Source organism: Trichoderma breve, chromosome 2 (genome assembly GCF_028502605.1).
Source record: "Trichoderma breve strain T069 chromosome 2, whole genome shotgun sequence".
Taxonomy (NCBI): Eukaryota; Fungi; Ascomycota; class Sordariomycetes; order Hypocreales; family Hypocreaceae; genus Trichoderma; species Trichoderma breve.
The window spans coordinates 3,483,605-3,509,001 of NC_079233.1; the positions used below are offsets into that span (position 1 = coordinate 3,483,605).

General features: G+C 50.9%; 6 protein-coding genes across 6 annotated transcripts; 2 read left to right on the plus strand and 4 right to left on the minus strand.

The window, feature by feature from the left end:
- Positions 1-5: 5 nt before the first annotated feature.
- On the minus strand, positions 6-4,276 carry T069G_03263 (slx4 endonuclease domain-containing protein; the record flags this gene model as incomplete). Its single annotated transcript, XM_056170473.1, has 4 exons — positions 6-637; positions 694-1,440; positions 1,717-2,385; positions 2,446-4,276. 4 exons carry the CDS (start codon positions 4,274-4,276, stop codon positions 6-8), a joined length of 3,879 nt encoding a protein of 1,292 aa, XP_056031365.1.
- Positions 4,277-4,730: 454 nt separating this feature from the next.
- T069G_03264 (ribosomal protein s21e domain-containing protein) lies at positions 4,731-5,054 on the plus strand (the record flags this gene model as incomplete). Its single annotated transcript, XM_056170474.1, has 2 exons — positions 4,731-4,762; positions 4,823-5,054. 2 exons carry the CDS (start codon positions 4,731-4,733, stop codon positions 5,052-5,054), a joined length of 264 nt encoding a protein of 87 aa, XP_056031366.1.
- Positions 5,055-5,577: 523 nt separating this feature from the next.
- Positions 5,578-7,409, minus strand: T069G_03265 (FAD binding domain of DNA photolyase domain-containing protein; the record flags this gene model as incomplete). The annotated part of the gene is made up of 2 exons (XM_056170475.1): positions 5,578-6,124; positions 6,178-7,409. The coding sequence occupies 2 exons, from the start codon at positions 7,407-7,409 to the stop codon at positions 5,578-5,580; spliced, it is 1,779 nt and encodes a 592-aa protein (XP_056031367.1).
- Positions 7,410-8,813: 1,404 nt separating this feature from the next.
- Positions 8,814-10,442, plus strand: T069G_03266 (uncharacterized protein; the record flags this gene model as incomplete). Its single annotated transcript, XM_056170476.1, has 1 exon — positions 8,814-10,442. The coding sequence occupies one exon, from the start codon at positions 8,814-8,816 to the stop codon at positions 10,440-10,442; it is 1,629 nt and encodes a 542-aa protein (XP_056031368.1).
- Positions 10,443-18,967: 8,525 nt separating this feature from the next.
- T069G_03267 (forkhead domain-containing protein) lies at positions 18,968-20,723 on the minus strand (the record flags this gene model as incomplete). Its single annotated transcript, XM_056170477.1, has 2 exons — positions 18,968-19,705; positions 19,968-20,723. 2 exons carry the CDS (start codon positions 20,721-20,723, stop codon positions 18,968-18,970), a joined length of 1,494 nt encoding a protein of 497 aa, XP_056031369.1.
- A 2,869-nt stretch (positions 20,724-23,592) lies between these two features.
- Positions 23,593-25,342, minus strand: T069G_03268 (conserved mid region of cactin domain-containing protein; the record flags this gene model as incomplete). The annotated part of the gene is made up of 3 exons (XM_056170478.1): positions 23,593-23,610; positions 23,699-23,731; positions 23,966-25,342. The coding sequence occupies 3 exons, from the start codon at positions 25,340-25,342 to the stop codon at positions 23,593-23,595; spliced, it is 1,428 nt and encodes a 475-aa protein (XP_056031370.1).
- Between the last annotated feature and the right edge of the window lie 55 nt (positions 25,343-25,397).

Here is a 25,397-nt window from a genome sequence, read left to right on the forward strand (position 1 = left end):
TAGCCTCACAGCTTCGACCCTTCAGGAGAAGCCTCTTTTTCTTCCCTCAAAACATCCTCTCTCAAGCGAACTTCCACCTGAGAAGGACCAGCTTTGCCAAAGCTCACCAACACAACTCTCTCCCAATCACCTCCCCTATCCGAATCCCTGAGCTCAAGACCCGGCTTTTCCAGACCCAAAACAACCCTCTTATCACTCTTCCTGACAAACAAGTGGTACGGGCTCATCACCTTGTCAGCCCACGAAATGTTCGACGTGACGTGCGCTTTCCCCTTGTCCGTATCCGCCGTGGGAGTCGATCTCAAAAACTTGAGTAGCGCTCTGCGCTGCTTCGTATAGTACACAGGTCCCTCTTCTACTGAAGCCGTAGGACCTTTGAGAAACTTTGTGAGAAGCGAGAGAATGTAGTATTGTGGTGGGAACAGGATCATCTTATTAGCAGCGACGCGGGAAAGGAACGTCTGCGGAGGAGCGAATAAAGCCTCAGTGTGTTCGATTCCACCATCGGGCGTTGGGACCAGCATCTCAGATGGCACGCCGGTGCGTGAGATGGGGATCAAATACAAGTACATCTGAGTGGTGAAGCGCTTTGGGACCCCTACGGGAGTTACCCACCTCGTGAAAGGTACGAGCCCATCTAACGCACATTGTTAACAGCTAGTGAGCATTGAGAGATATTCTCATTCAACATACCTAGGTCAGGTTCTGCACCAATCGACTTCAAATAGTCCGCAAACTTGATTTGGCTCCCGTGAATCCTCTTCCTCGCCTCATCCCTCTCCTGCTGCGGCAAATCAACCAACCGGCCATCCTTATTAGCGAGTAAAATGCCCGTCTCCTCAAAGCACTCCCGAATAGCACCTAGCCTATACGCCGGGCCATCAACATGCCGATCCTCCGCTCCAGGAGCCGGAATATCGCCATCATGAAACGCATCCAAATTCCCTCCAGGAAACACATGCGCCGAAGCAAACGAAGTCGAAGTCTTGACCCGATGCAGCAGCAGGACCTCGTTGGTGGGAGAAAGCAGCACAATGGAAGAACTCGGCCGCGGCTCTGGAATCGGCTTCTTCGCTGCTTTGGGGTCTTTTCCTTCCTCCTTCTGGGGCGATGCGGGCGACGAGTAGAGACGCGTCCAGGTGGGCGATTTTGAGGCCATGATGGTGGTGAGCTGGATTGCGTGGAGATGCTCAATGGTCGGTCTGTGTGCGGATGAAGCCAAGCTGCTGACACGACGAGGCAACGATCTGGTGACGGCACACGAGACCAGATTCATTGAAACAGAGAGAGTGAGAAAGAGAAGCCGGCGAATTGGGGGTGAGATTTGTAGGGGGTGTTTTGATCTCGCTGATGATTTGCACGGAGTCGCGACGAGCCGAGGTCCGGTTCGACGGTTCAATTTTGCGGGGAAGGCCACCATCTTGGCTCTAATACTCCGTGCTCCGAGAAATGGGGCCCCGATCTCATCTCACGCGGAGATAAAATGGGCCAAGGGCAGCGCTAATACGAGTATGCTGTAAAGATCATGAGTAATAAATAGCATTTAAATAACGTTGCGTCGTGAGAAGCATCATAACATATACTATACAAAATCTTGTATACAACATCGTAAAAAGGCTATAGAAAAAAAGAGGAAGAGAAAATATATAACCCGCCAAAACTCCTATACGTCCGTATCAATGCTCTTGTTGTATTAATATCGTTTCCTTTCTTTACCACGCAGATTCACTTTCCATAGGCAGCATATACTCTTTGACTCGCACCACTGCTTCACTTCCATGGTGCTCACTTCTCCATCAAAGCCCACGCGTGTCAACTGCCCGCAATTCAGCCACGTAGTGAAATCTTCCAGCACGATTGGATCGTAGAGCAACATCTTCTCGTGCCATGAAGGGTTTGCCGGATCGGTTGTCCTCGGCGCCGATTGTACAGCTTTAGTGATGTACTCGTAGCTGAGAGACCGATCCTGAGTTGAAGTGAGTGCCAGCGATGGATCCGTATCGTCCATGAGTGACAGGGAGAGGTCAACTGCTGGCGGCGGTGAAAAGCCAGACTCGGGAGATGAGCTCGGATTCGGCGACATGCCGAGATCGCTATCGGATTCGGAATCCGGAATCTCCACAACGACTTTGGCAGCCGCTGGTTTGCGCTTTGGCGTCGTGGATGCTTCCGCTGTAGTCTTCGTCGACACCTTTTTGCTTTTGGAAGTGCTCGCCGTGGTGCCTTTGGTGGTGGAAGCGGCCTTCTTGGGTCTCCCTCGCCGTTTTAATGGTGAAACAGGCGCCTGTGCAGATGGTGGAGGTTCGTGCACCTCAGGTGAGCTGGCACTATTCTTCCTTGGTCGTCCTCGAGGGGTTTTGACCTCATTATTTGTAGCATTTCCTGCTGCAGCGGCAGAGGTAGTAAACGTTCTCTTAGAACTGGGATGCTCTAACTGGTTTTTGCCTTGCCAGCACTGCTCCAACAGGGATATTTTGGCTTGCCGCGACTTGACCGCCTTGAAACCGTAGGAGGCGATTTCTTTAGAGAGTTGGGCATCTGTGAATAATTCGAAGGAGGGTTTTGAAACAGCTTGCTCGGCTTGCTGCGGATCACCGTCTTTGCAAGTGTCATTTGGTTCTATGGGTTGACTATTGGCAGCAGATTTGATGCGCCGTTGTATCGGTGATCCAGTAGAGATATCACTACCTATTAGCATAGAGTCCTCGTCCACTAATTGGATAGGCTCAATGTTTTTGTGCTGCGGAACAACGGCAGAGTGAACGAGGGACTCGTTTTGTAAACTAGTATCGACTCCATTGACACTCACGGCGGACGTAGTCGTCTTTCTGTCAACGCCGGTGTAACCAAATGGATCGTCGTCAGATATCGCAGGCAGCAGCTGAGATGACCTTTCTATAATTCTGCTCATCTCAAGGTCGAATAAATCTCCGTCAACATCGCGAGCAGCAGCGGCCCATAGCCTCTTCCTTTCCGGAGGCTCGATACCGTCGCTATTTAGAGGAGTATCGAGATCTATATACTCGGTTTGATTCGAGCGTCTCATTGCAGCGTGAAGTTCTCGTAGAAAAGTGGGCGAATTTTCAATTGCTAGTTGGCTTGATGTTCCAAACACAAAATCTTGCCTTGCAACTTCTTTGAGCGCCTCTGTTGGAGGTAATAGAATTGGCCGTGGGGGTGGAGTTGCTTTCTTCTTCTTCTTAGCTGCACCCTTGGATATCCTCTTCCTCGGCTTCGCTTTGCTTCCCCCTTTAGTGGTTGGAGCATCAGACTCCTTGGTTGTGCTTGTAGCGTCGTCATCTAGGATTAGAGACGCTGGTTCTGAAGGATCTGGAACTCTATATGCCGACGTTGCAATTTCCGTCAGTGTGCGTGGCTTTTTCTTCGGTGCTTTCTGCTTCACAGGAGCCTTGGTTTTCACCCCAGGAGACGGTTCTGTAGGTGCTGCAGAGGTCGTGACAAGCTCGACGAGTTTCCGCTTTCTTAGTATGGAGGTATCTGAATCCGAGGCCATGCTGGCATCTTGCTGCAGATTATCCATGGTGCATTTGTAGGCTTCGAGAATCTGCTCAAAGCTCTTGGCTGCTTCCTGGGCTTCTCCTGGTGAATGTAGGCCGTCAATAGTGGGGGAATGTAGCGGAAGAATAGTTGAGGTCTTGTTTGATGGAGGGGTCCAGTCAAGGCGTCGAAGCGTAGCCGGCTCTAGCATGAGCGGCTCATTGATATCGTTTTCGGCCCGTGTAGACTTGGTTCTGACTGCAGGAGAAGATGGGTCGAACGTTGGCTGCTGAGCAGAGGGCGGCTCAACAATGTCCATTTCCATAGGTGTTGCCTCGTCAATTTCACTTTTTGTACTATCTGCTTTGGATTTGAACATTTTCCACCGCTCATCTTTCACGGGAGAGCTCGACTTTGCTCTGAATTTAGGAGGTGTTGCGTGGTGTCTCCGAGCTTCTGGTGTATGCATGATAGGGGGTTCAATAATGAACAGTGAACTATCATCGGGTTCCATGGTGCGAGATCCGGTTGAAACTGAGGGAGTCAGCCCAGCAAGAAGAGGTTCGGTATGCTCTTTGTTGCCCGTTTTCTTGATTTCCGTCTCCTCGTCGGAGGAGATGACCAACTCTTGGTTGCCATGTTTAAGAGGCCGAATTTTGGCATTAGGTGACAAGATGTCTCCGACGGCTGGCAAATCCGGCGACGATGAGCGAAAGAAGCGAGATTTCTGGTTGCTGCTTCGTGATGGCGACAGGATAAAGGCATTAGGAGACGCCATCACGCCGACAGCAAATCTCCGAGAGCGCAAAGCGCATCTCAGATGGTTGACGCGCAGCACGATAATGGACTCGTGAGGCCACAGCTATAAAAGTCTGGGAAGCCTTCCGGCGCATAGATTGCGATTCCGTCTCTTTTATCCCCGCCTTGCCCTGCTCATACAACACAGCGAGGTTGTCAACAATCGTTCACATCAGTTAGTATCCATTAGTCGCTGACGCCTCCCGAAGGCTTCTGGCAAAAAGCGGGGCGATCCGCAAGGCGCGAGAACGCCACGCTGTCACATGACGGGTCAGCTGACGCACAGAAAGCCCTCCCCGCCCCACGAAATTCATGGGCCATGTCAAATTTCCTAGGCGAATTTTCGCTGTATCCCACCAAACGGCTCTTGACAACACTTTTCCCGCCAAATCACCACCTCTACATCACCACTACACCCCTCCCACACAGCCGAAATGGAGAACGACCGTGGCGACATCGTGGACCTGTAAGGAGATTTTGACGCAGCATTGTTGGAGGAATGTCGAAATGCTGATTGTTGTTCCAGCTACGTCCCGCGCAAGTGCAGCGCTACCAACCGCATCATCAAGGCCAAGGACCACGGCTCTGTCCAGATCTCCATTGCCAAGGTCGACGAGAACGGCCGCGCTGTCCCCGGCGAGAACCACGTCTACGCCCTCTGCGGCTTCATCCGCGCCATGGGCGAGTCCGACGACTCCCTGAACCGATTGGCCCAGCGTGACGGCCTCGTCAAGAGCGTCTGGAGCGCTCAGCGATAAATTTTGCAAAACAAAAATTTGGAAGAGGTACAAAAAAACGCAACAACAATGCCGAAAAAAGGAGAAGCCTTGGATATGGAAGAATCAGGTTTAACTAACCTGATTGCAGGGACTAGCTCGGGTATGAAGGCAGGCGTGGAAACTAGAGTTGGCTGCATGTAGCAATTCCAATTCAAGGCGTTTTGGCTCCGTTTCGAGACAATTATTTGCGACGTGGAACTATGCGATTCGGACGTGACGTTGATTGAACATTTCTTATCATCCTATTAAACACCTACCGGCTAGCAAAGTCTCCTCGGACGAGCACCAACCTGCTCTCTATGATCGGGGATTCTGGGACTACCTCGATAGTCCTCGAGCCGAAGATGAAAACATTTGGCCTTCAAAAAGCTGTGGCGCTCAAGTTGCTCGTCATAGTACAGATACGGGTCAAACATATTTAGTATTTCAGTATGAGTTTTTCAGTATTAATTTGGACTTATAGAATTACTAGACAATCACTCCTAGACCTGATTTTCCTTCTCTAGATCCCACTCTCGAGCCCTTCCTTGTAGGCACTCAAGGCACGGTCCCTTGCGCCTTTATGGTCGACAATCTGCTTAGGATAGCCCTGTTTCTTCGCCTTGGTTCCAGCACCTCGATTATACGGATCATGGATTTCCTTGTCGGTCAATTCTTTCAACTCGGGAACCCATTTCCGGATGTAGGTGCCGTTAGGGTCGAACTTTTCGCTTTGGAGAAGCGGGTTGAAGATACGGAAGTAGGGTTGCGGATCGACTCCGACACTGGCGCTGAACCCCCAGCCGCCGTTGTTACTGGCAAAATCACCGTCGATCAAATGCTCCATGAAGTATCGCTCACCCATACGCCAGTCGATGAGCAAATCCTTGGACAGGAACGAAGCAACAATCATCCGGCACCGGTTATGCATGTATCCCACGTGGTTGAGCTGGCGCATCGCAGCGTCGACAACGGGAAAACCAGTCCGTCCCTCGCACCATGCTGCGAAATGGTCTTTATCATAGGACCACCTGATGTTTGAATATTCGGGTTTGAACGGCTTGTTCATGCTGGTTTTGCTCTTAGTAATAATTCATTTATAGGAATCTCTCTTCACACTTACCACACATATGGCCAATTGACTAGGACGTGCTTGTAAAAGTCTCGCCAAGCGACTTCGCTAATCCAGACCTGTATGCCCTGATGCCCGCCGTCCAGTTTCTTGGTTTTATTCCTGTCTCTGGCCGTTCGAACACACGTTCTTGAACTGATTGTCCCGCTTGCAAGGTGGACAGACAGGCAAGATGTGCCCTCATCTCCAGGAATGTTTCGCTCATCGTGATAGTGGCCAATTGCCTCTTCGCAGAAATTCTCCAGTCTGGACATGGCTTCGTGCTCACCACACGGCCACAGGGTGCGAAATCTCTTTTTCTCTTCGTCACTCAGTTGTTTATTCTCTGGTGCATCGGGAATGCGACAGTCAAAGAGTTTCTGAAACCTTTGCCGGCCTTCATCTGGATTCTTCTCTGGCCGATCGTAAAGCTCTAAAAGGTCCAGATTTTCGTGTATATGCGCCATCCAGGCTCGGTACCAAGGGGTGTATACGGCGTATTGCTTGCCAGAGCCGCTATGCAACTCTCCTGGCGGCACGACGCACGTATCGTGGACGACTTCAAATGACTTGCCATTTTCTGCAAAGTGGCGGATCATCTGAGCTTCTCGTCGCAGCTCATCAACTTCGTATTCCATATTGGCAAAGAGATGGTTACTGCCCCATTCCTCCATAAGCTCTAAAATGCGATGTGGAATGCGTTTCCTCTTGTCCACTGTTTCCACATATAGCGGAATATCGAGGGCTGCCAGATCATCTTTCAGGACGCTCAACGTCCTAAGCATAAAGTCTACCCTGACGGGTGAAGTGAGATGAGCCTCAAAGTCTTGAGGGCTCACGATATACATGCAAATAAGAGGAACATTTGCCTCTTTCGCTTTGGCGCTGGCCAGTGCAAGCGATCGATTGTCAGTATGTCGTAGATCCATCTTGAACCAATGAACCACGGCGTTCTTGGGCTTGACTTGTTTACGAGCCCCAGCCGTTTCTTCCAAAGCCGCAACAAGCGCTTCGATTGGTCGAGTGATTTCATCAGAATTGTAAGCACGAGCTCGGGAGTTGCTCATCTCATGTGGATAAAATTGTCGTAGGACGATGCCATATTCTTCAGCCTCTGACGCGAACGGATGGGGCTGTCGAAGAACATCTCCGTTGTTGGTCTCATGCTTTGGCTTTTTAGCAGTAGATCCGTTGGTTTTGTCTACAGGAGAAGCTGTCTTGCGTTTTGCACCCTTTGGAGGCATGGTGGAGAAATTGAGCGTCGATGAAGTAATTCGAGTTTGTGAAAAAAGTGGTTGCAAGTAGCTTCTGGTGGTGACTCGAGATCGGCTTACAACATGGAAGCTCTTGAAGAACATGTACAGTTAATTAGGTCTGTAGAAGAACAGAGTCAAGGGTGGGAAAAGAAATGAATAGAGAAGAGTTGCAGAGCTACGCGTACATTCGGCCATTTCGCGTTTTATCTATTCCATTTGCGTTTTACTTTGCACGGTTGTGAGATCTGGTCTCGATTTGGTCTGCGTCATTGGCGTTTGGAGATCGATAATTTGGCTGTTGGGATGCCATTGCGATTCTAGTGGCTTGTTATCCCTGCGCCAAACGGCGAGACAAGGCGGAGACTGGCAGAGGTGACGGGCGAATTAGATTGAGGCAATCTTAAAATACATTTGAATGATTGTGTACTAGTTGAATCCTCTTGTTGATTCTACTGTGAGCTGAAGGAGGGTAAATCACAGAGTCGGAAAGATCATCTCATCATATATGTTTCATGGTACTCGATACTTAATCTTCCACCCAAGGTGCTGTGTTTGGCCTGTACCCACTACTTTAACCACCACTAAGTTGCAGCTACCGATCGGTTTGCGATTCAGAGGAAGGTGCCAGCCCAACGTTAATTGTTAGGCGCAGTTAGCTGCACCATTAAAGGGAAAAGTCAAAAATCAAAAACCAAAAACCATCCATCTTCGATACTTTCACTCGCAAAACTGCAGCAATAAATTCACCGACACAAGGCGAATCTGATCCGTGTGAATGATGCTGCATCTCGACGGCAACCTCGGCAGCTGCCACCACCTGTCCAGGCCAATTGCCGGCTGAGCCCAAAGCGCTACTAATCCATCCATCCAATTATTTCCGGTCCAAGATCCAGGCAGAGCAAGGATTAATGGTTTGGTGCCTTATCACCAGACCGCGACGCCACTGGATGGGTCTCGACGCGTTCTGCTTCATTTCCAGAACAATTCCGATTTCAACCATAGGCCGTTATTCTGGAGAGACTTCCCGTGCCGCACTCTTACACGTTTTGAATGCGAAGCCGAGGGCTACACAAACGGGATCGGTCCTATATTGCCCTGTGGCACAAGACCGGCATCCCAGAGATTGAGGGGCCCCGTCCCTCTCACGAGCTTTTCCTCCTGCTAGCCCATAGGCCACAGGGCTGTTGGCGGCAGAGACAGATCCGTTGCGCACGTCCCAGTGGGTGCAACGCCGACCTTGCTCAGTCTTGCTCGGCCTTGAGAACCCCCAGCTTGTATTCACCGAGAACGCCCCTTAGGGCACACGGGTGCTGCCTCACAAGCACGCAGTGCTTTCGACCTTACAACGCTGCTCTCTCACCAAAGTCTCTTTGAGCTTCTCCCGGTGGCACCATGTCTGGCGACCTGACCTGGCGGCCGTTGCCGCAGGCCACATCATCTGACATACCGATGCTCCTGGTGTCGGTTAACATTGGCACCGCCGCGTACACCGTTCGCATCACTGACACGGCCAACATTTGGGTTGAAAGCCTGGATCGAAAGTCCATTTGTATGAGGGGGTGGAGTGAGAACACAAGCATAGACCCCAGTGACACACCCGAGAATATGGCCAAGTTCCTTGGGAGTCTGAGATCGGCCCTAGATCCCACGCAACCGGGCCATGAGCAGACTTCTCTCACCCTGTCACCAGGCTCCTCCACAGAGGCTGGAGAGAACGGCCTGACCCTCGTGGTTACTTGTCCGCTGCCGGGATTTCAACCCCTGAAGTGGCCTATTCATCTTAAAAAGTCTCCGCCATCGGCTATTGCTACTGATCTCGTTTTGCCTCTACTCGAGGCTCAATTCACGAGAAATCAAGAGGTGGAATCGCTGGTGCAGGCACTAAACCAGAAAGACGCAGTCATTGCAAAGTTGGCCGATAAATTGGAAGCTACCGGAACTGGACTTGAGCATGTCTTTACCTCTCTTTCGGGAAAGAAAAAAGTGTCGAGAGCTACCGCGGAAGACAAGGTCAAGGGGTTGGCGCCGTTTCGCCAGAGTAGTTGGAAGTCAACTCTTAATGCGATTGATGATTACCCAACCAATGTTGGTGATCTTGCGCGGAATGTGTTCAATGGGGAAGGACTGAATAGACGTTCCCTGATACAAGTGGACGCATCACCAGCACTGGATAAATGGTGGCATGATTTCAAGGGCACATCAAAGCTGGTGCACCGGAACAAACAACAAACAACCACTACAACAAAATCACAATCGCCAGCTGCTAAATCTACAAGTGCAGAAGATGACGATTTTCAAGTTCAGCCAACTCCTCCACACCTTCAGTCCAGGAATAAAAGCTCGCCTATAGCCATCCCGGATGATGCTTCAACAGAGGACGAAGAGGAGTTGCCGACGGCGCCTCCTCCAGCAGCATCGTCTGACATGGATCCGCAACCCAACACAGGAAAGTCTGCGTCACGTATGGCGAATATCGGCTCGAGTGAATCAAAGCCTGGAATTTCATTACAGGACACCAAATCTACCGGATCACGGGCGACGACGGCACCAGTCCCGAAAGATGATGATGAAACAGCGTCTGAAGCTAGTGATGATGAAATGCCCTCAGTCCATCCTACAGCTTCCTCCGCGCCAACACCCATACCCGCGCCAGCTGCAACCAAACCACCTTCTAAGGTAGGGGGTTTAGGTCGTATCGGCGGCACTGCAAAGATACGTGCAACAGAGGCACCAAAAGGTGTCGAGGCGAAGGAGGACACGGAGGCCCGGCCGACCGCAAAGCCTCCCACTCCGAAGAAGCTGGGAGTTATTGGGAAGAAGGCTGACACGGGAGGCTCAAAAGCGCCTACGGCGGATAATACTTCCAAGCGTGGTCGCACGGCAGAGCGCGAAGAGCTTCAACTTGAAAATGAACCCAGAGAAACCTCACAGGAACGTGCTGATCGAAGGCGGGAAGAGTTGAAAAAAGAACTTGAGAAGAAGGCAGCGGCGGGGCCGGCGAAGAAAAAGAGGCGGTTCTAATCTGCTCATCCATTCTCCAAATCATACATGCTAGGCATCATCTGTCAAACATGGTTTCACCAGGGATGAGCGTGTCGTTGGATAACTAATAAACGAGTTCCTCACTAGTTACAGTCGCTCATTCCGACAGAAACATGAGCTGCACAGCCGGCTTGGGCCGTTTCTGTGCCTTCTGGGACACGGTGCAAGAAGAATCTTATAAACTTCAGTCGTTCAGTCTCGTCGAGCTAGACTTGGTTGGGAGGTTACCGTCGGCCAAACACGCCGTCCTCCTTTGAGCCATTTATTGTTACGCTACTATGTGGCACATGAGTTGCATGGTCCTGTAAGGTCCTTGTCTCGCGTTCACAGCGTGCCCAAATGTCATCCTGAGTAGTGGATGCGCCAACGGTACATTCTGCAAGTATTCAATACCTGGAACGGCCCACGGGTATAGCACTTGACGTGAAGCGCCGGCTCATGTCACAAGGAATCGATGATGACCCGCGAAATCCTTTCGCTAGCAATGGAATATCCATGGACTTTGTGCTCTAGCTGGATACGTTTATCTATCAAGAGATGTTACTGAATCAATAAATCAATACAGTATAAGGCGAAATGGGTGTCACGATATTGGATATAGCTTTGGCTGGTGTTTTGTATTGGATAAGCACCATCAACACAGCCTGATTATGATGCTGCCGCTCTCTGTACAAGTCCACTTCTAGACAATCATCTAGATAGTCTGAATAGCCAGTCGTTAACATGGTATCAAAATTGAAGACAAGCGCAATACTTGGTGTATTCGACTTACACACTACGTAACGACAACTGAGCAAAGCTAACCCTAATCGCCCCTGCCAACATAGACGTAATATTTGTTTTGTTATCTCGGGAACCTACCCTGCTCGGACTATCGACACGGAACGTCGCTTGACGCAAGGATGGCCATTTGTCTTAGACCTCGCCGAACCGTTATAGCCAACCAGGTCATGCCAAGTACTGAAACCAGAACAAAGAGACGGCTGGTGTATCAGAATATTATGTGATATATGTCATAAGCTCCATCATGTCTGAACATCATATCGGCTATGTATGCATCGGAGAGTCCCGATGGGTAGCATCGTGATGAACCTTGAGAGCTTGCCTCGGGTTATAAAAGGCCCAAACAACTCTCTACAATCTAGCTTAATCCATCTCATCCTCAGCTACAACGCAAACTTTTATAACAATATCACCTTTTCACTAAAGAAACATTATGTTTTTCAAAAATATCCTCTTCATTGCCCTTGGCGCCGCTGCCTTGGTTGCCGGTGCTCCCACTGCTTCTGAGCAGGATAATGCTGGAGAGGCCGACATATACCTCCCACCAGTCGATCCATTTTGTCTTCTTTGTGGTATCAACGGCTGTCCTCCTCCCCTCAGGTGCCAATTGGGCTGCTGCGCCATATAGGCTTGATAAGGTTCATCGAGTCTTGCTGAAATTCATAACATACCACACTTGCTGGGGGTTGGCAGAATACGGGGAACTTCAGCACATGAGTGTTGTTGGCGGGACTCAAATTTGAACGGTCAAGAAGGAGTAGGCATGTATTCAATGGAAGAAATATGGGCTTCTCAAAGAGTCTTGTGAAGGAAGAGGGACTGGCCTTGCACGTATATGGGAACAATTGTACAACGGGGACGATGGTATCGTCGGTGCATGGATGTACTTAGAATTCACTTGGTAGCCGTGTAGCAGTCTATATTCCAAGAAGAGAAATGAACCATATTTTGGATACATATCAATATGGACATTGACCATTTCTTTTATATCATGTAGCTAGTGAAACTCATTGATAAGGCAGATACCTTGTTACCAATTGATATATCCCGCAACCTACCATTAGGTAGATATGGAGAAAGTGTAAGCATCAGTAAACAACGTGGCACGGTCGTTTCCAACAATAATAAAAAGTCTCAGGATATCTTAAGCTCTGACTCCTCGCCGGTCCAAGTTTTAAGATGTATAGAGCGCATTGTTGAGCAAATACCCCTCGTCCAATATCATCTGGCGACTTCATCCGATGTAAAGAATAGAAGCTACGATTGAAGTCAGGACGGTAACTATCGAGGTAGATCGATGGTATTGTTTCTATTGGAAGACGTTTTTCGCTTCTTGTTGCCCAGACTTCTGTTATTACGCAAGAGTGAGTGAAATAAGGAAACGAGATCATGACAGATGTAGTGAGTTAGCTGGGAGGCTCGATGTCTTCTATGTAAAAGGGCTGCGAAGAGGGACTATCTTCCATCTTCACGAACATGATGCATATGTACAACACACAAAATCGATCGGCCATGACGGTCATCCATGACAGACGGCCGACGTGCTTAAACATACTGCCGCCTGGTCAGAGCAGTCGGTAAGAATAAAAACCGGAAATGACTCGTCGAATCTGAGCGATATCTTTTACCGCGAACTGTTGTAGAAATGTGAAGAATTCAGCGCAACAAGAGCCTCAGAGTGGTCAGTGTCATTCAAAATCTCTTGAATACGTTTTTTTGGGCTTCGCTGGGCCAAGACCGTCTTCCTGCTATGTGGGCTCTGAGTGGGCTCACAATAATATGAGTACCATACAGAGTACAAAGGCGTGCATTGCGCTTAGCTGCACCTGAGACAGAGTCTGAGATGTATGAGTAAGTACATGTAAGTGGATTTGCGTTACAAGAAGAACCCGGATGGATGGAGATGAGAAACCTGGCAAAGAAAAAGAAAAGAAAAAAGAAAAGAAAAAGAAAAGAAAAAGAAAAGAAAACATCTAGGCCCGACCCGACACCCGCCAATCTCGCAAAAGCCCACATCTCTCGACGAGGCGCGTACGAAAAGCACCTCCTCATGCACGCGAACGAAACCGGGCAAAGTGCGAGTTAATATCCATCATATATTACAGTACATGCACCGCGGAGAAGCCCGCTCGTTTACCTACATCGAGTGGCTGTCAGAAGCTCAGCTGAAAGGCCTAGCCGTCCGGTAAGCCGCTGCATCAGTGGTCAAGTGTCAATGCGCCTGGCCTAGGACAAGGGTGCTTTGGGTGGCTGCTTTTTTGAAAGGCCAAGGCAGTGCTACGACATGCATGGCCCTAAGACGGACGAGGATGGATGTCTTCATGTTCCTGGTGGTTGTACAGCTACGTCAAGATGCGAGGCGACCCCAAAGGTGCGAGGGTCGGACTGAACAGGGTGAGACGAGATTGGGCCTTTGGAACGCCACGGCTTTGATCACAACACCGGGGAACAAAGAAAAGAAGAAGCGTCGATAGTAAGAGCGTCTGCCTATTTACTTATCTTGCACCGGGATGCCCAGGTCTTGCGTAATAGTTTGGAGAGTATCGCATTACACAACATGGTCTCACCTAGGCCGTAAATATTACGTGAATACGCCTGTTGAAATTCAATAGCAGTTGCATATCATAATTACGGCCATCTCCAGCGTATCACGTTCCCTCTTTCGGCCTCCAATTACGCATGGTACGAGTAGCTTGCGGGAACAGCCTACATGTGCAACAATGAGACATCTTCTCAGCCTCAACTGAATGATTAATTCACACCAAGTACAGTCCTCTGCAATCTCGGTAAAGCAAGGTTAACAGAAGGGAGCTTGAGAATAGCTGCCTATGTGAGCCGCTGCCACGAATCCATCGCATCGAAACCGAGAGACGCTGATTTGTTCGATCTCCCCAACCGACCAGGATCACGGCCATCGAGCAGGATTCACTGCCTGGCCTTTCGGGTATCGCGTTTCTTTTTTTAAACTGACGAGTATCAAGAGCTGACGAGAATCAGGAGCAAGGGCACACTGCCCCGTCTACTTGGCTCGCATTCCTGTTTCTCGATCCGTCTGTTCTGCGGTGTAACGATGGGCAGTCAGTGTACGATTACGGTCCGGATCTTCAGCCCTCTCTCTGATATTCGTAAGAGGCCAGCGTTGGATCTAGAAGAAGCAACACACAGATTACGCCCACGACTAAGATGGTAGCGTCATTACTCAGCCCAACCCTCTCTTCGCAACTGCAACTGCACGGGGCCGGCCGCAGCGTTGCCACACACAAGACTCTCATTCCTTGTCAACAATATCCCCACCCCATTGGAAGGGACCTGGCTAGATCAAGCCACACCGGCATTGGGAGTAGCTAATGATGAGAGAAGTAAAGGGGAGAAGCGGAAGAGGATGGTCTAGCAAGGGGCCTCTTACACAGATAGCTTCTCAACAACTCTCTTCCGCCATGCTCGTGTGGGCCTTGTCAGCTTTCTTTCGCTTGGAATTCCCAGATTTGACGACGGTGACTCCAAACGGATCCCCAAGCCCACTTATCGGCAACCACAGACATCTTCCTAGTCCCCCAATTCTCTCTCTCTCTCTCTCTCTCTGTATGTGTGTTGTTCAATGGCAGCCGATAACACTAACCAGTACACTCCTAACTACTTCTTCTTCAACCCTGTTCGGAGCTGTCATCTAGCGCGGTTTATACAAACAATTACTATTCTTGGCGTACAGGAATGAAAAAACCTCCTAGATGAAGATGAACCGCCAGGGCCAGGCCGCGGAATGCTGTTGTTCTCCGCACATTTCATGGGTACTACTCGTACACACTATGGGCGATACATGAACACGGACCCGATACGCCCCGGTTATTGTGCTCCCACATGATCGCCGGGGGCATCGGAGTAGCACTCGTAGAATCCAAGGCATGGGGCCAGTGTACTTGATCAGAGAGCAAAAAGTCCATGGGACGAACAGATAGGCTAACTCTGGGGTTTTTCTATGGCCGACGCTCAAGACAATACACGATCAGTGCCAAAAGACCTGCACTTCAGGCACGGGGAGAAGAGAGAAGGGGGGAGAACTAACTAACATTGTATGTACGAGTAGACGCAAGGGACCACAAGCAGCAGCAGAGCTTTTCTAGAGCGTTGCCCCATGCACACCTTAGCCGTCGAGGCACATCTCCCGCCACTACTCATGCCCCCCGTTAGTGTACGTGAAACGGCCGTGAGGAGTGGCCATCTTCTCTTACATGTACACTGCATAGCGGTGAAGCCAATGGGAATTGGGATCTACAATGCAGAGTTTGCACTGTTGGTGCCAAAGTCCAAAGTTCGAGGTTGGTCCAGAATACAACGTCTAACTTGCATTATTTATGCCACGTTTTTTGGATCTATGCACAATACTAACGGTCCTTGCCCCCCCTCCAGAGCAAACTCTCCGGGATGCTGCTGCCAGCAAGGTGTATGAGTATCTCGCGGTGAAAAGAGTTACAGGCCTGGCCAGGGTTGGATAGGATAGACACGGCCCAGGCTTCGTAGTAGTTCTCTGCAATTTTGAAGTCTTTGCTTGACACTCTCCTCCGCCTGTTGCAGTAGGGCCCTCTTGGCTTGGCACTAAGCAACGGCAGAGGTTCTGGAGCCTCAAGAGGGCATTGAGATCGATCATCTACGCCCATTGGCTCAGTCGGTGCTCGAGCTAATGTCGTGGCGGCGTTAGTTTTCCAAGCAAGGCCCGGCCATTGATACGAGCCACCGGGGCCAGATGCTACCAGATCACTGTACCTGCGTCCATCTGATAACCTTGAGAGTTCTGGAGACATGTATGGAGTATGTGAGAGGTTGTCACAAGAAGCTCTTAGTGAGGAGGTTCTTGTAACAGACATCTCTACCAACATCTTGTCAGTTCCTCAGCCTCTCTCAGGCCCATTGCCCTTCTATCCCGCTATTCTCTGCTCTTCTGTCCACTGTATCATGTGTCCATGTGCTCCTTCACCTTTCTTTTTATGATGCTACGTGCCGTGCATGTTTTGTTTTTATAAGGTGGCTGGGTATTTCTTGTCTCTCCCGTCACCCTCTCTTCCATCTCATCCATAGCCCATCACTCGCCATACCCTTGCTGCAGGAAAATCCTCCCCCCAGACAGACCAGGGCCATCCTTGGCTCCAGCCTCACTCGACAAAAGTCCATTACTACTGCTTCTACTTTTTCGAAAGACTATACATGTTACTTACCAGTCCCTGTCGATTCCCTATCCCCACCCCCTCAAATCTCATCTCGGGCTCGACCGACCCCCAGCAACAGCAAGATGGCACTACTGCACCGCTTCCAGGGTTTCTGGTTGGTGAGAGATGGCGAAAAGCACATCAATGGATCCCGTCAAGTACATACACGGGCAGGACGATGATGCCACATGAGCAGTCCATCCATGCATGTATGTACTTGTATGTATGTATGTATGTACCTTCTTTCACCGACTCTTCTTACACCACTCACTCCCTTGTTGGGAGCGTCCTCTTAGTCTTAACCCATCGGCGCTATTTGCTACTCGCACTGCGTCCTTATCCAATGCTCAATGCCGGTCAATGCATGGCGGACACTAGACTCAACTTTCAGCTAAGAGAAGGACTTGCATGTCACCAAAAAGATCGGAGTCACCAAAAACTGGGGGAATACGAGAAGTGAGAGAAAATCCTTGGGAGCGATCTCGCTACCCGCAAAAAAAAAAGAACACCATTGTGTGCTTCTTATCTTATGCTGTTGGTTCACGACACGGCGCGCCAACGCTAGGAAAGTTTTCTAGTCGGAACTTGCCGGCTAAGGGAGAGAAGGTTTTTATCGGCGGGAAGATCACACGTTGTATCTATCGTATCTGGTTTTACCAGGGGATCGTACAGTACTGTAGATGATCACTCAACAAGTCAAATGTGGCTGTCAAGCAAGTTGGACAAATGGTTGAAGCACAAAACGGAAACCCCGTGATAATTAAGCTTATATGAAAAGAACCCTCTATATAAAAACCCAATAAGGAAAAAGAGAAATACAAATTACCCAAAACCGAATTGAAACTAAGATAAGAAGAAAAAAAAAACACAAAAAACCGCTCGCGAAAACTAGCAGTGCTAAAACACTACGGGTATGGAGACGCTCAACAAAAAGTAGGCAGAGCAGCCGTCACCAGACGAAGAAAAGAAACAAACAAACCAAGATCCAAAGCAACAGCAGCAGTAAAGAAAGCAGCAAACACACAAGAGTACAGTAGCAGCAGACTCTTTTTCCCACACACAAACAAACTCGCTAGGCTTTCATCCCAATAATCCAAATCCAAACCAAAAGTACAATGTTCCATTAATCCATTTCGTGTCATGTTTCCCGTTTCCATCGCTGATTTCATACCTTTCCAATCATTTCCATCGCTGTTCGTACCTTTCCAATCGTTTCCATCGCGTGAGCTGCACTCAATGTATTTCAAACACAAAAACAGAAAATAACAAAAAGAGTCCGTCTCTAATCTCGACAAGGCATCCTTGCTAGAGCGCAAAAAAAGAAGAAGAAAACAAAATAGTAGTACTCCGTAGAGTGAGAAGAGAGAAAAGAGGCGCTCAGCAAAGGAGCACATCGGGGCAACTAGAGCCATAGAGACAACTGATACCAAAGGTCAACCTGCCTTGGCACACCAGAGTAAAAAGAAACAGAGGCTATTCATGTGTTCATGGATCCCCCATGTTGCGGCACATTGACTAGCCTCGTGCGAAGTGAGTGTGCCTTTGTTCGCCTGTTTAGGCATCCCCCCTGTCCTGTTTAAGAAAATGGGAGGGTGGCATAGCCTCCGGAGCGTCAGATCCTTGTCAAGGGAAAAAAGGACGCGGCTGTTGGTTCGCCTGAGATAGCCGTGTACATGGTCGGGGGATAGAGAGGGAGGGGGAGGGGATACCCCTGCTGAGCGTCTCTGGCTTCTTCCTGTGGCGATGGGGGAGGAGGTGTGTGCATACTCTCTGTGGCTCGGACAGCTGCCTGGTTCTCTTTGGTGTCACCCAGCAGAAAGCCACGTTGAGAGGACGCATGGGCCGGCCTTCATCCCCACGCCCCGTCGTACCAGTTCCGCCTGCTGCTCTCGCAGCAACAGCGGGCAGCAGTCTAGAACTTTACGGCATCGAGCCAATAGTTGATTCCTAGTTCGTAGCGGTGATGCTGGTTTGCGCTGTTTTCCCCTCCTCCGCTTGCTGTTAAATTGCGTGCTTTTGTTGTTCTGATGCTTTGTAGTTGCTCATGTTGATGCTGTAGCTGCATCTGTGTGTGTGAATGCCTTGTCTTGCTCTGCCGTTTCCTGTCCAAGCCTCCCGCATCGCATGTGTGCGTACGAACTTATAAGCAAGTTTGAAATAGGGCCGGCGCGGAACGCGGCGAGAAGAAGAAGAAAACGTGTGTATGTGTGATGTGTGTGTGTATGCGTACGTACGTGCGTGCGTGCGTGTGTGTGTCTGTTGTGTGCGTAGCCAGTCATATTGCATCGCCAATCGGAACGGGAGCCTGTGTGTGTCGCACAACCAACCGTCCAGCGTGACGCTGTGTATGCCAAACTCCCCTCCCCGAGACCAGCTCGTTCGTTTCCACAAGAGCAAAAGAGAGAGTTTGGTTTGACGGGCTCCAGCAGTAGCGAAGAGCCAGAGCCACGAGCAATGGCGCAAGCAAAGTCTCCAGTCTATTGCTGCTTTTTTGCTCGGGCCCGTGTTGATTCTGTTGCTTCACATGCCGTGGGGAGTGGCCCAGCTCATCCTGGGGGTGCCCGTCATGGAGTCATACCGTCGGATCTGGTCAGCGACATCGCCAGAGTAGTCTAGATGGACATCTGCAAGTTCATATGGGAAGGCCGTGTACATGTGCTCCTGTTGGCCCATGTATGAAACACCGTCATCGCCAGCCACCTGTTGGTCCATCCGCGGTCCTGTCATCTGCAGCCCAAAGAGGTCCGTTGCTGTATCTGCGGAACCGAAATCCGCCCCGTGCGCCCCTGGGGTCTGGATGGCCGTCGGGTCGATCCGTGGGATGGCAATGGGCATGGAGTAGAAGCCATCCGGCATGCTCGAGGCCGGTGGCGAGCCCAGTCCGCTCTCGATCAGTCGGTACTGGCGCCCATCGGCCAGTGACAGCTCCTGGCTGTACATCTGGCTCCTCACTCGGGCGTTTCTGGCCGCACAGCCGCCCTTTTGGCCAGATAGGGCCTTGATGGAGCTGCGTTGGCTGCTTCGCCGCATGTTGATGCCACCGCCCACGTTTGTCTGGCTGGAGCTTCGTCTGTTCGAGCGGCGCCCAGAGTTCCCCTTTCGGTATCTGGTCGTGCTCTGCACACCGTCACGAACTGCCCAATCTTCTAGGACCCATTCGTTTGCCCGCTTCGCGTCGCCTGCCAATGGCGACTCGTCCTCTACACACGTTGAGGCCGCAACTCCATCGGCGCGCTTGCGATCGCGTCTTTTGAATGCCTAGGGTCAGAAAAAAGTCAGCATGTCGGTTGTTCCAGCCCCCAAATTGTATGTATCAAACAGTGAACCAGGGAGTTGGTACTGCTGTCGGAGCAACACAAGACGCGAAGAAAAGAAAAAAGCAAAAACATAAAAAAAAGGTGGGCAGTGTCATGTAGGGCTCAATGACATGGGATCCCTGAACCCTGGACATAGAAAAAGAAAAGAAAACAAAATAGCTGCATATAGAGAAGCGAGGTGCTAGTTTTGGGGTCGAACTCACCGCATTCATGCTCAGGTTGTGGCGGATGCTGTTCTGCCATCCGCCCTTTTCGTTCTTAGCCTTGTTGGTGTTGTCCCGGAACCATTGGTAGAGCTCCTGCAGAGTCATAGTATAGTCTGGTCGGCTCATCAAAGCTCTGTAGATGAGCTTCGCATATGGCTCGTCGTTCTTCTCGTCGTGTCCAACACCGCTTGCCGGAGCAGGATCGGCAGCGTTGGGCACAGCAAGGATCGAATCCATAAAGTCTGCATCTTGGTTATCCATGGGCTCGATCTTGGGCATAACCAGAGAAGCAGGGGTCTCTGCTCGCAGACCCTCTGGAGAGCCAACGCTCGAAGAAGGCGGGACTGCAGACAAACTTGGCATCACGTCAGAAGACGACACCGACATTTTCATGCCAGTTGGCATCTCAGTGTCGGAGTCTGCGTGGTAACTCTCTGTGTAGGGAGTGGGCATGTCTGAATAGTGTTGGGGAAGGTCCTGTGCCGACATGGGAGTGCAGACTTGAGCAAATGACTGATCTCCAGGATGCTGCTGAGGAAAGAAGGCTGTGGTCGGTGGGTAGCCAGACACCGTCGACCATCCACTGGGAGATGTGGGCGAGTTGTCGTTGCTGCTATTGTAGATGGGTAGACATGCGCTCCCACAAACGGGTGAGTCTTGGAAGGAAATACAATTCTGGATATCTCCCGGTCCTAGAGGAGGCGATGGCCAGATGTTTTGTACCGTCGACTGATACGACATGTACGGGCTCATATACAAGCTAGCGTCGCTGCAGCAAGTCGGCGGCGAGAGAAGCTGACCTCCTTGCGGGTCTTGCAAATCGTATTGCCCTTGTTGTTGCTGCTGGGGGAGAGCGCAAACCGCCGGAGGAAACGAACATGTATCAGGTTGGTGATGCTGTTGTCCCTGTTCAAAGCCAGATGGCACAGTCAAGAGGGTCGCAGGTGAACAGCAAGCCATCAAGCCCGATTGCTCTAAAGGTTGGGGGTGGCGGAAATCCGTGTAGCTATCCACCGGAAGCTCCCTTTCTAAAATTGGCGACGCCATAGAATGACAGACAGCGGGAGGCTTTGGAGACAAAGGGGGAAGGGAAAGTGTGTCGAAAGAGAGCAAAGAATGCTAGCAAAAGGAGGTAGTTGTTTTGCTTGGCCCGGAGACTTCTTTGCTCAAAGTAGAAGAAGGAAGCCTAGATGTCGTAACAACGCCGTCAGGGGACGGGAAAAATGGGAAAAAGTGATGACCCAAGGAGATATGTAAGTGGAGGCGGCCAAGTGTCACAAGAATGGCAGTATGGAACACCCGAGCTATGGGAGTTATGAGGGGGGAAACAAAGGCAGCCGACGGGATGACAGTGATGAGAAGACGAAAAAACGAGTGAGAGAGGGAGGGAAGACAAAGTTTGTAAGGTTCTTTGGAGCAAAATAGAAGTGTCCAGCTCTTGCTTCTCGTCGAGTTAGTCCTGACAGCACAGATCTTGTGGGTAGAGTGAAGCTATTTATCAAAATCTTGTGGAGAGGACTCTGATAGATAGAGGCTGCCCGTGCCATGGGGTAGAAGAAGCATGCTCGCCGCTCTCTGTCACCACTACCAGGGTGTCGAAGCTCCCAGCTCCGGGAAGAGAATCATCCCAGATCGGCCGCTCCGGGGCGTGTGAGCAAAGTTGTTGCATCGGCACACCGTGGACACTAGTGAGGTGCCTGCTCAAACCTTGCCCCCTCCAATAGGTGGACCGGGTACGCTTGAGTACACGAGCCATCTTCTTTGTGCGCCACCTCTCTGATAGTGCGTGTGTATGTGCGCTCGTGCATGTGCAGGAGGAGAGCAGCGCGGGAGAGGGAGTGGACGAGAGAGATAGAGAGAAGCAAGGCGTGTGCGAAAGTTTCCTGGGTGACATGTATGGCCATGTACACGTTCCCTTGTGGACTGGTCAAGTGTAGTCCTGGCCCCAAGACCGGGCAGATGGAGTCTTTTGGTGCCGTTCTGTCGAGACCTTGTCAACAAGCAGGCAGCTCAGGGTTCGCCGTGTAACCCCCATGAACCAGCACACACACAAAGTCTGGCAGGTTCTCAATCGGGCCATCCTTCATCCTTTCTCCTGTCTCTTTAGAAGTAGCCACCAGTTACACTGTGAGTAACGCGGGCAAGGCTCGTTGAAACAGTGCCGGGTGGATGTCGATGTGTATGAGATGGCCGGCCGGCATAACCTTAGGCGACAGTTTTGTGTGACAGAGCCAGGGTCAGGAGAGAGAGCGAGAGAAGAAGGGAGCCATGTGGTAGCCACAAGATTTCGACAGCAGTGGATAGGAATCCTGGCCAATGCTGCCATCTCTGCCACCGTCCTGGCCGCTGCCATCGCTTCTCTGCCATCCCATCCCATCCCATCATCCCATCATCCCAAGCTTCAAGAGACCACAAGTCAGAAGTCTCCACCTCCTCTCTACACGGACCACGGGTATTGCTGGTCATTATTGGTCTATTTACGAACCGCTCTTTGCCATCGGCGAATGTAGCCCTTCTCATTGGCAGCAACGCGGGATCCAAGGCTTGGGCCGACGGCTCGCTGCATTCAACACACCGGTAAGGAGAGATGTAATGGAATCCCGCTGAACCGTCTATTTGTAACCCATGCTGACAGGGGTGGGGCAGACCGAAGCTTCCAAAGGAATCCTTCCATGTAATATGTACATCAAAGAAGGGCCGCGGCATCGGCTGAAGGCCTTAGGGGAAAGAAAGGTGCATTCCGCGTATGTCAGGAGACGATTCCGGAAACAAGATGCATTAGGCGATGCCAGCTGAGTTACCAATGTTTGATTGCCCTTCGTTTCGCATTGATTCATGCCAATAGTCATGCAGCCAAGGGCAGGAGAACGCCTTGCGTCAAGCCACTCCATCCCATCCAGTAGCCTTTGAGGTCCTCTCTCTCCAGGCCCTCCCCAGCGGACCTTATCTCTAGTCAGAAGCGTCAGCCGACTCTTCTAGAACACCGGCAAGAAGCATCAGGCGTCAAGCACAAAGATCCTCCTCAGATCTTCCGAGATGTCGGGCTTTTCCCCTGCAGAGGATCACCAAAGTCTCCAGAGAAGGAAGGCTGCTGAACCTTCGCGAAGCATTCTAGCCTCAGGAGTGGGACGCGACCATCTTCTCCCGTAGAATGTGCGACGGGAAACAAAACGTGTGCGAATGTTCCTGATTCAGCGACCAGGAGATGGTTTAGCATCGGCGCATTGAAGTCCGGGAGGGCGGCAGACTGTGCACAATTTTGTGAATACCACGCGCAAAGAATCTGCCAATGCCGTCGATGGCCGCAAATTGGCTGTCTTTCCTTGCTTTTTGTTTATTAGCTGAAATAGATATCCTGCCGCTCTAGCTCTCTGTGTCTTTCTAGCTTTGTTTCCTCATGTTTAGTGGATCGAAGAGCTGGTACTATTATTACGGTGTACCTGTATCATCAATTCATTTGTTCTCTTCGCTTCTTTTTGCCATTTTTTCTCTTTTCCTTTCTTCTTTTTAAAAATGTTCATATCCTTGGCAGGTAAAGCCAGGAAGCCGCTTTGCCGAGATCACAGGATCTCTCTTATTCCATAAACAAAAGTCTGGAGAGCATACGCTGACCAGCCCATGATTATTTTCTGTAAAAGATCTACAAACCCTCTAGTTAGTGACTGTTCTTTTACTCGTTGGGCTTCTTCTCTCATCCATCCCCCGGCGGGTGCTTCTGTCATCCTTACCTTTTTAAACTGAAAGTGCAATTGTAAGATTCCCTGCAAGGTCACAGCGTTAGCTCAGTGGACAAGGTCAAGGATGGCTAATGCAAGGGAAGAGAACGACAAGGGCACAAGCCCAGCTAAGGAACCGCGCTTGTGGCGGCTGTCTCAGAACTGGTGGGCACCCTTTGGTGGCGCTGTGTAGGATTGCATCTAAATCAAGCCAGACCAGGCTGGGCATGACCAAGACAGAGCAGCAAACCGGGTAATGGGGAAATGGCGGCCTCGTACCTTGTCGAATGAGCTTCTAAAGCCACGCTCCTTCTTGGCACTATAGTCCCATTCACGGTCGACAATGCGGAACGCAATGTCTTCGTACGGAGGTCCCGCGATGAAGCGGATGAGACAAGTGTCTACTTCGCCCGCGGCAGCAAACGATTCTCCGCGACGCCTGCCGTGCTCGCGGATGATTTTGAATGTCGGGGCCTTGGTCTTGTCTACCAAATCCGGGTAGAAGATGTTGAACTTGTATCCCTGCACCACCTTGGGAGGGGGGTTATCATGGTCGTAGTGCGTCTGGTTGTACTTGTTCCATTCGTAGCCCATCTGCACGCGGTTGAAATACCTAGGCTTGCGAGCCTGATACTTGTCTGTCCACTGCGGGGGTTTCGAGCCGTCCGGCAGGGCCTCTTCAGCCGCAAAAACCTCTTCGTTTTCAGATACTCCACGTGCCGCTTCTCTGTCGTATAGCGCCATGGTGGCTTGAGAATCGTCCTCGTTCCTGGTTTCAAATGCATCCGCTTTGCTTGCTGGGGCCTTGGCGCCACCTGAACTATGGCTGCTGATGCCCATACCGCCGGCGGACAGGCCGCTGTTCTTGGATGTCTCTGTTGAGCGAGGCACCTGGCTTGCAAGCCGCTCCTTCTTCTTGGTTTCAATGTCCTCCGCTATGCGAGCCAGCGTGGCTTTGGCCTTCCATACCCTGAGGCTGCGGAGCAATTGCTCCCAGTAGTCCGTATCAATGTCCTCATTGGACCGCAGCTTGGCCTTGATCTGCTGCTCCAGGGTCTCGAGCTGATCAAACGACTTGGGCGCCAGAATCTTGTCAATGTCGTCCGCAACGCTGTTGACCACTCTCCCCTCATGTCCCTGCGGGTCCAACTTGGCCCTCCGATCTGCGCACAGCGTCCGCAGGGCCTCCCAGTACCGACGGTTTCGCGAGTCCGTCTCCAGCACATGGTATGACACAATGTTCGAATCGAGCTCGGAGATCTGCGCGGCAGAAGACAGATCTTGTATGACCTTTGTCGGTGCATCCACCTCGATCTCATCGTCGATTTCGTCGTCATCGAAGGCGTCGCGGTCCGCGTCGATGTAGCGCAGGTTGAAGGCCAGGACATCGATCGGCTTCGCCCGTCCCTCGCGCACCCGGATGTCAGCCTTCTTCTTCGCCTGCTTCAGCACGAACTTGTCCTCGTCGGCCACGAACTGCCGTGACTGCTCGTCCTGGCTCAGGTATTTGGCGGCATTGCGTGCGGTCGTCGATGGACCTGGTCGGCTCGGTTTGGACACGCGGTTGCCTGAATCGGATCGCGGCGCCGTGGGTTCTCGACGGCCAGACGATGAGCCTCTCGAGTCCGCGATCATGGCTCGCCTTCCAGGATCCATTGTTTCGAGAGTGGGAGTTGAGGCGCGCGCAGACAACCAGCGAGAGGTAGTTGAG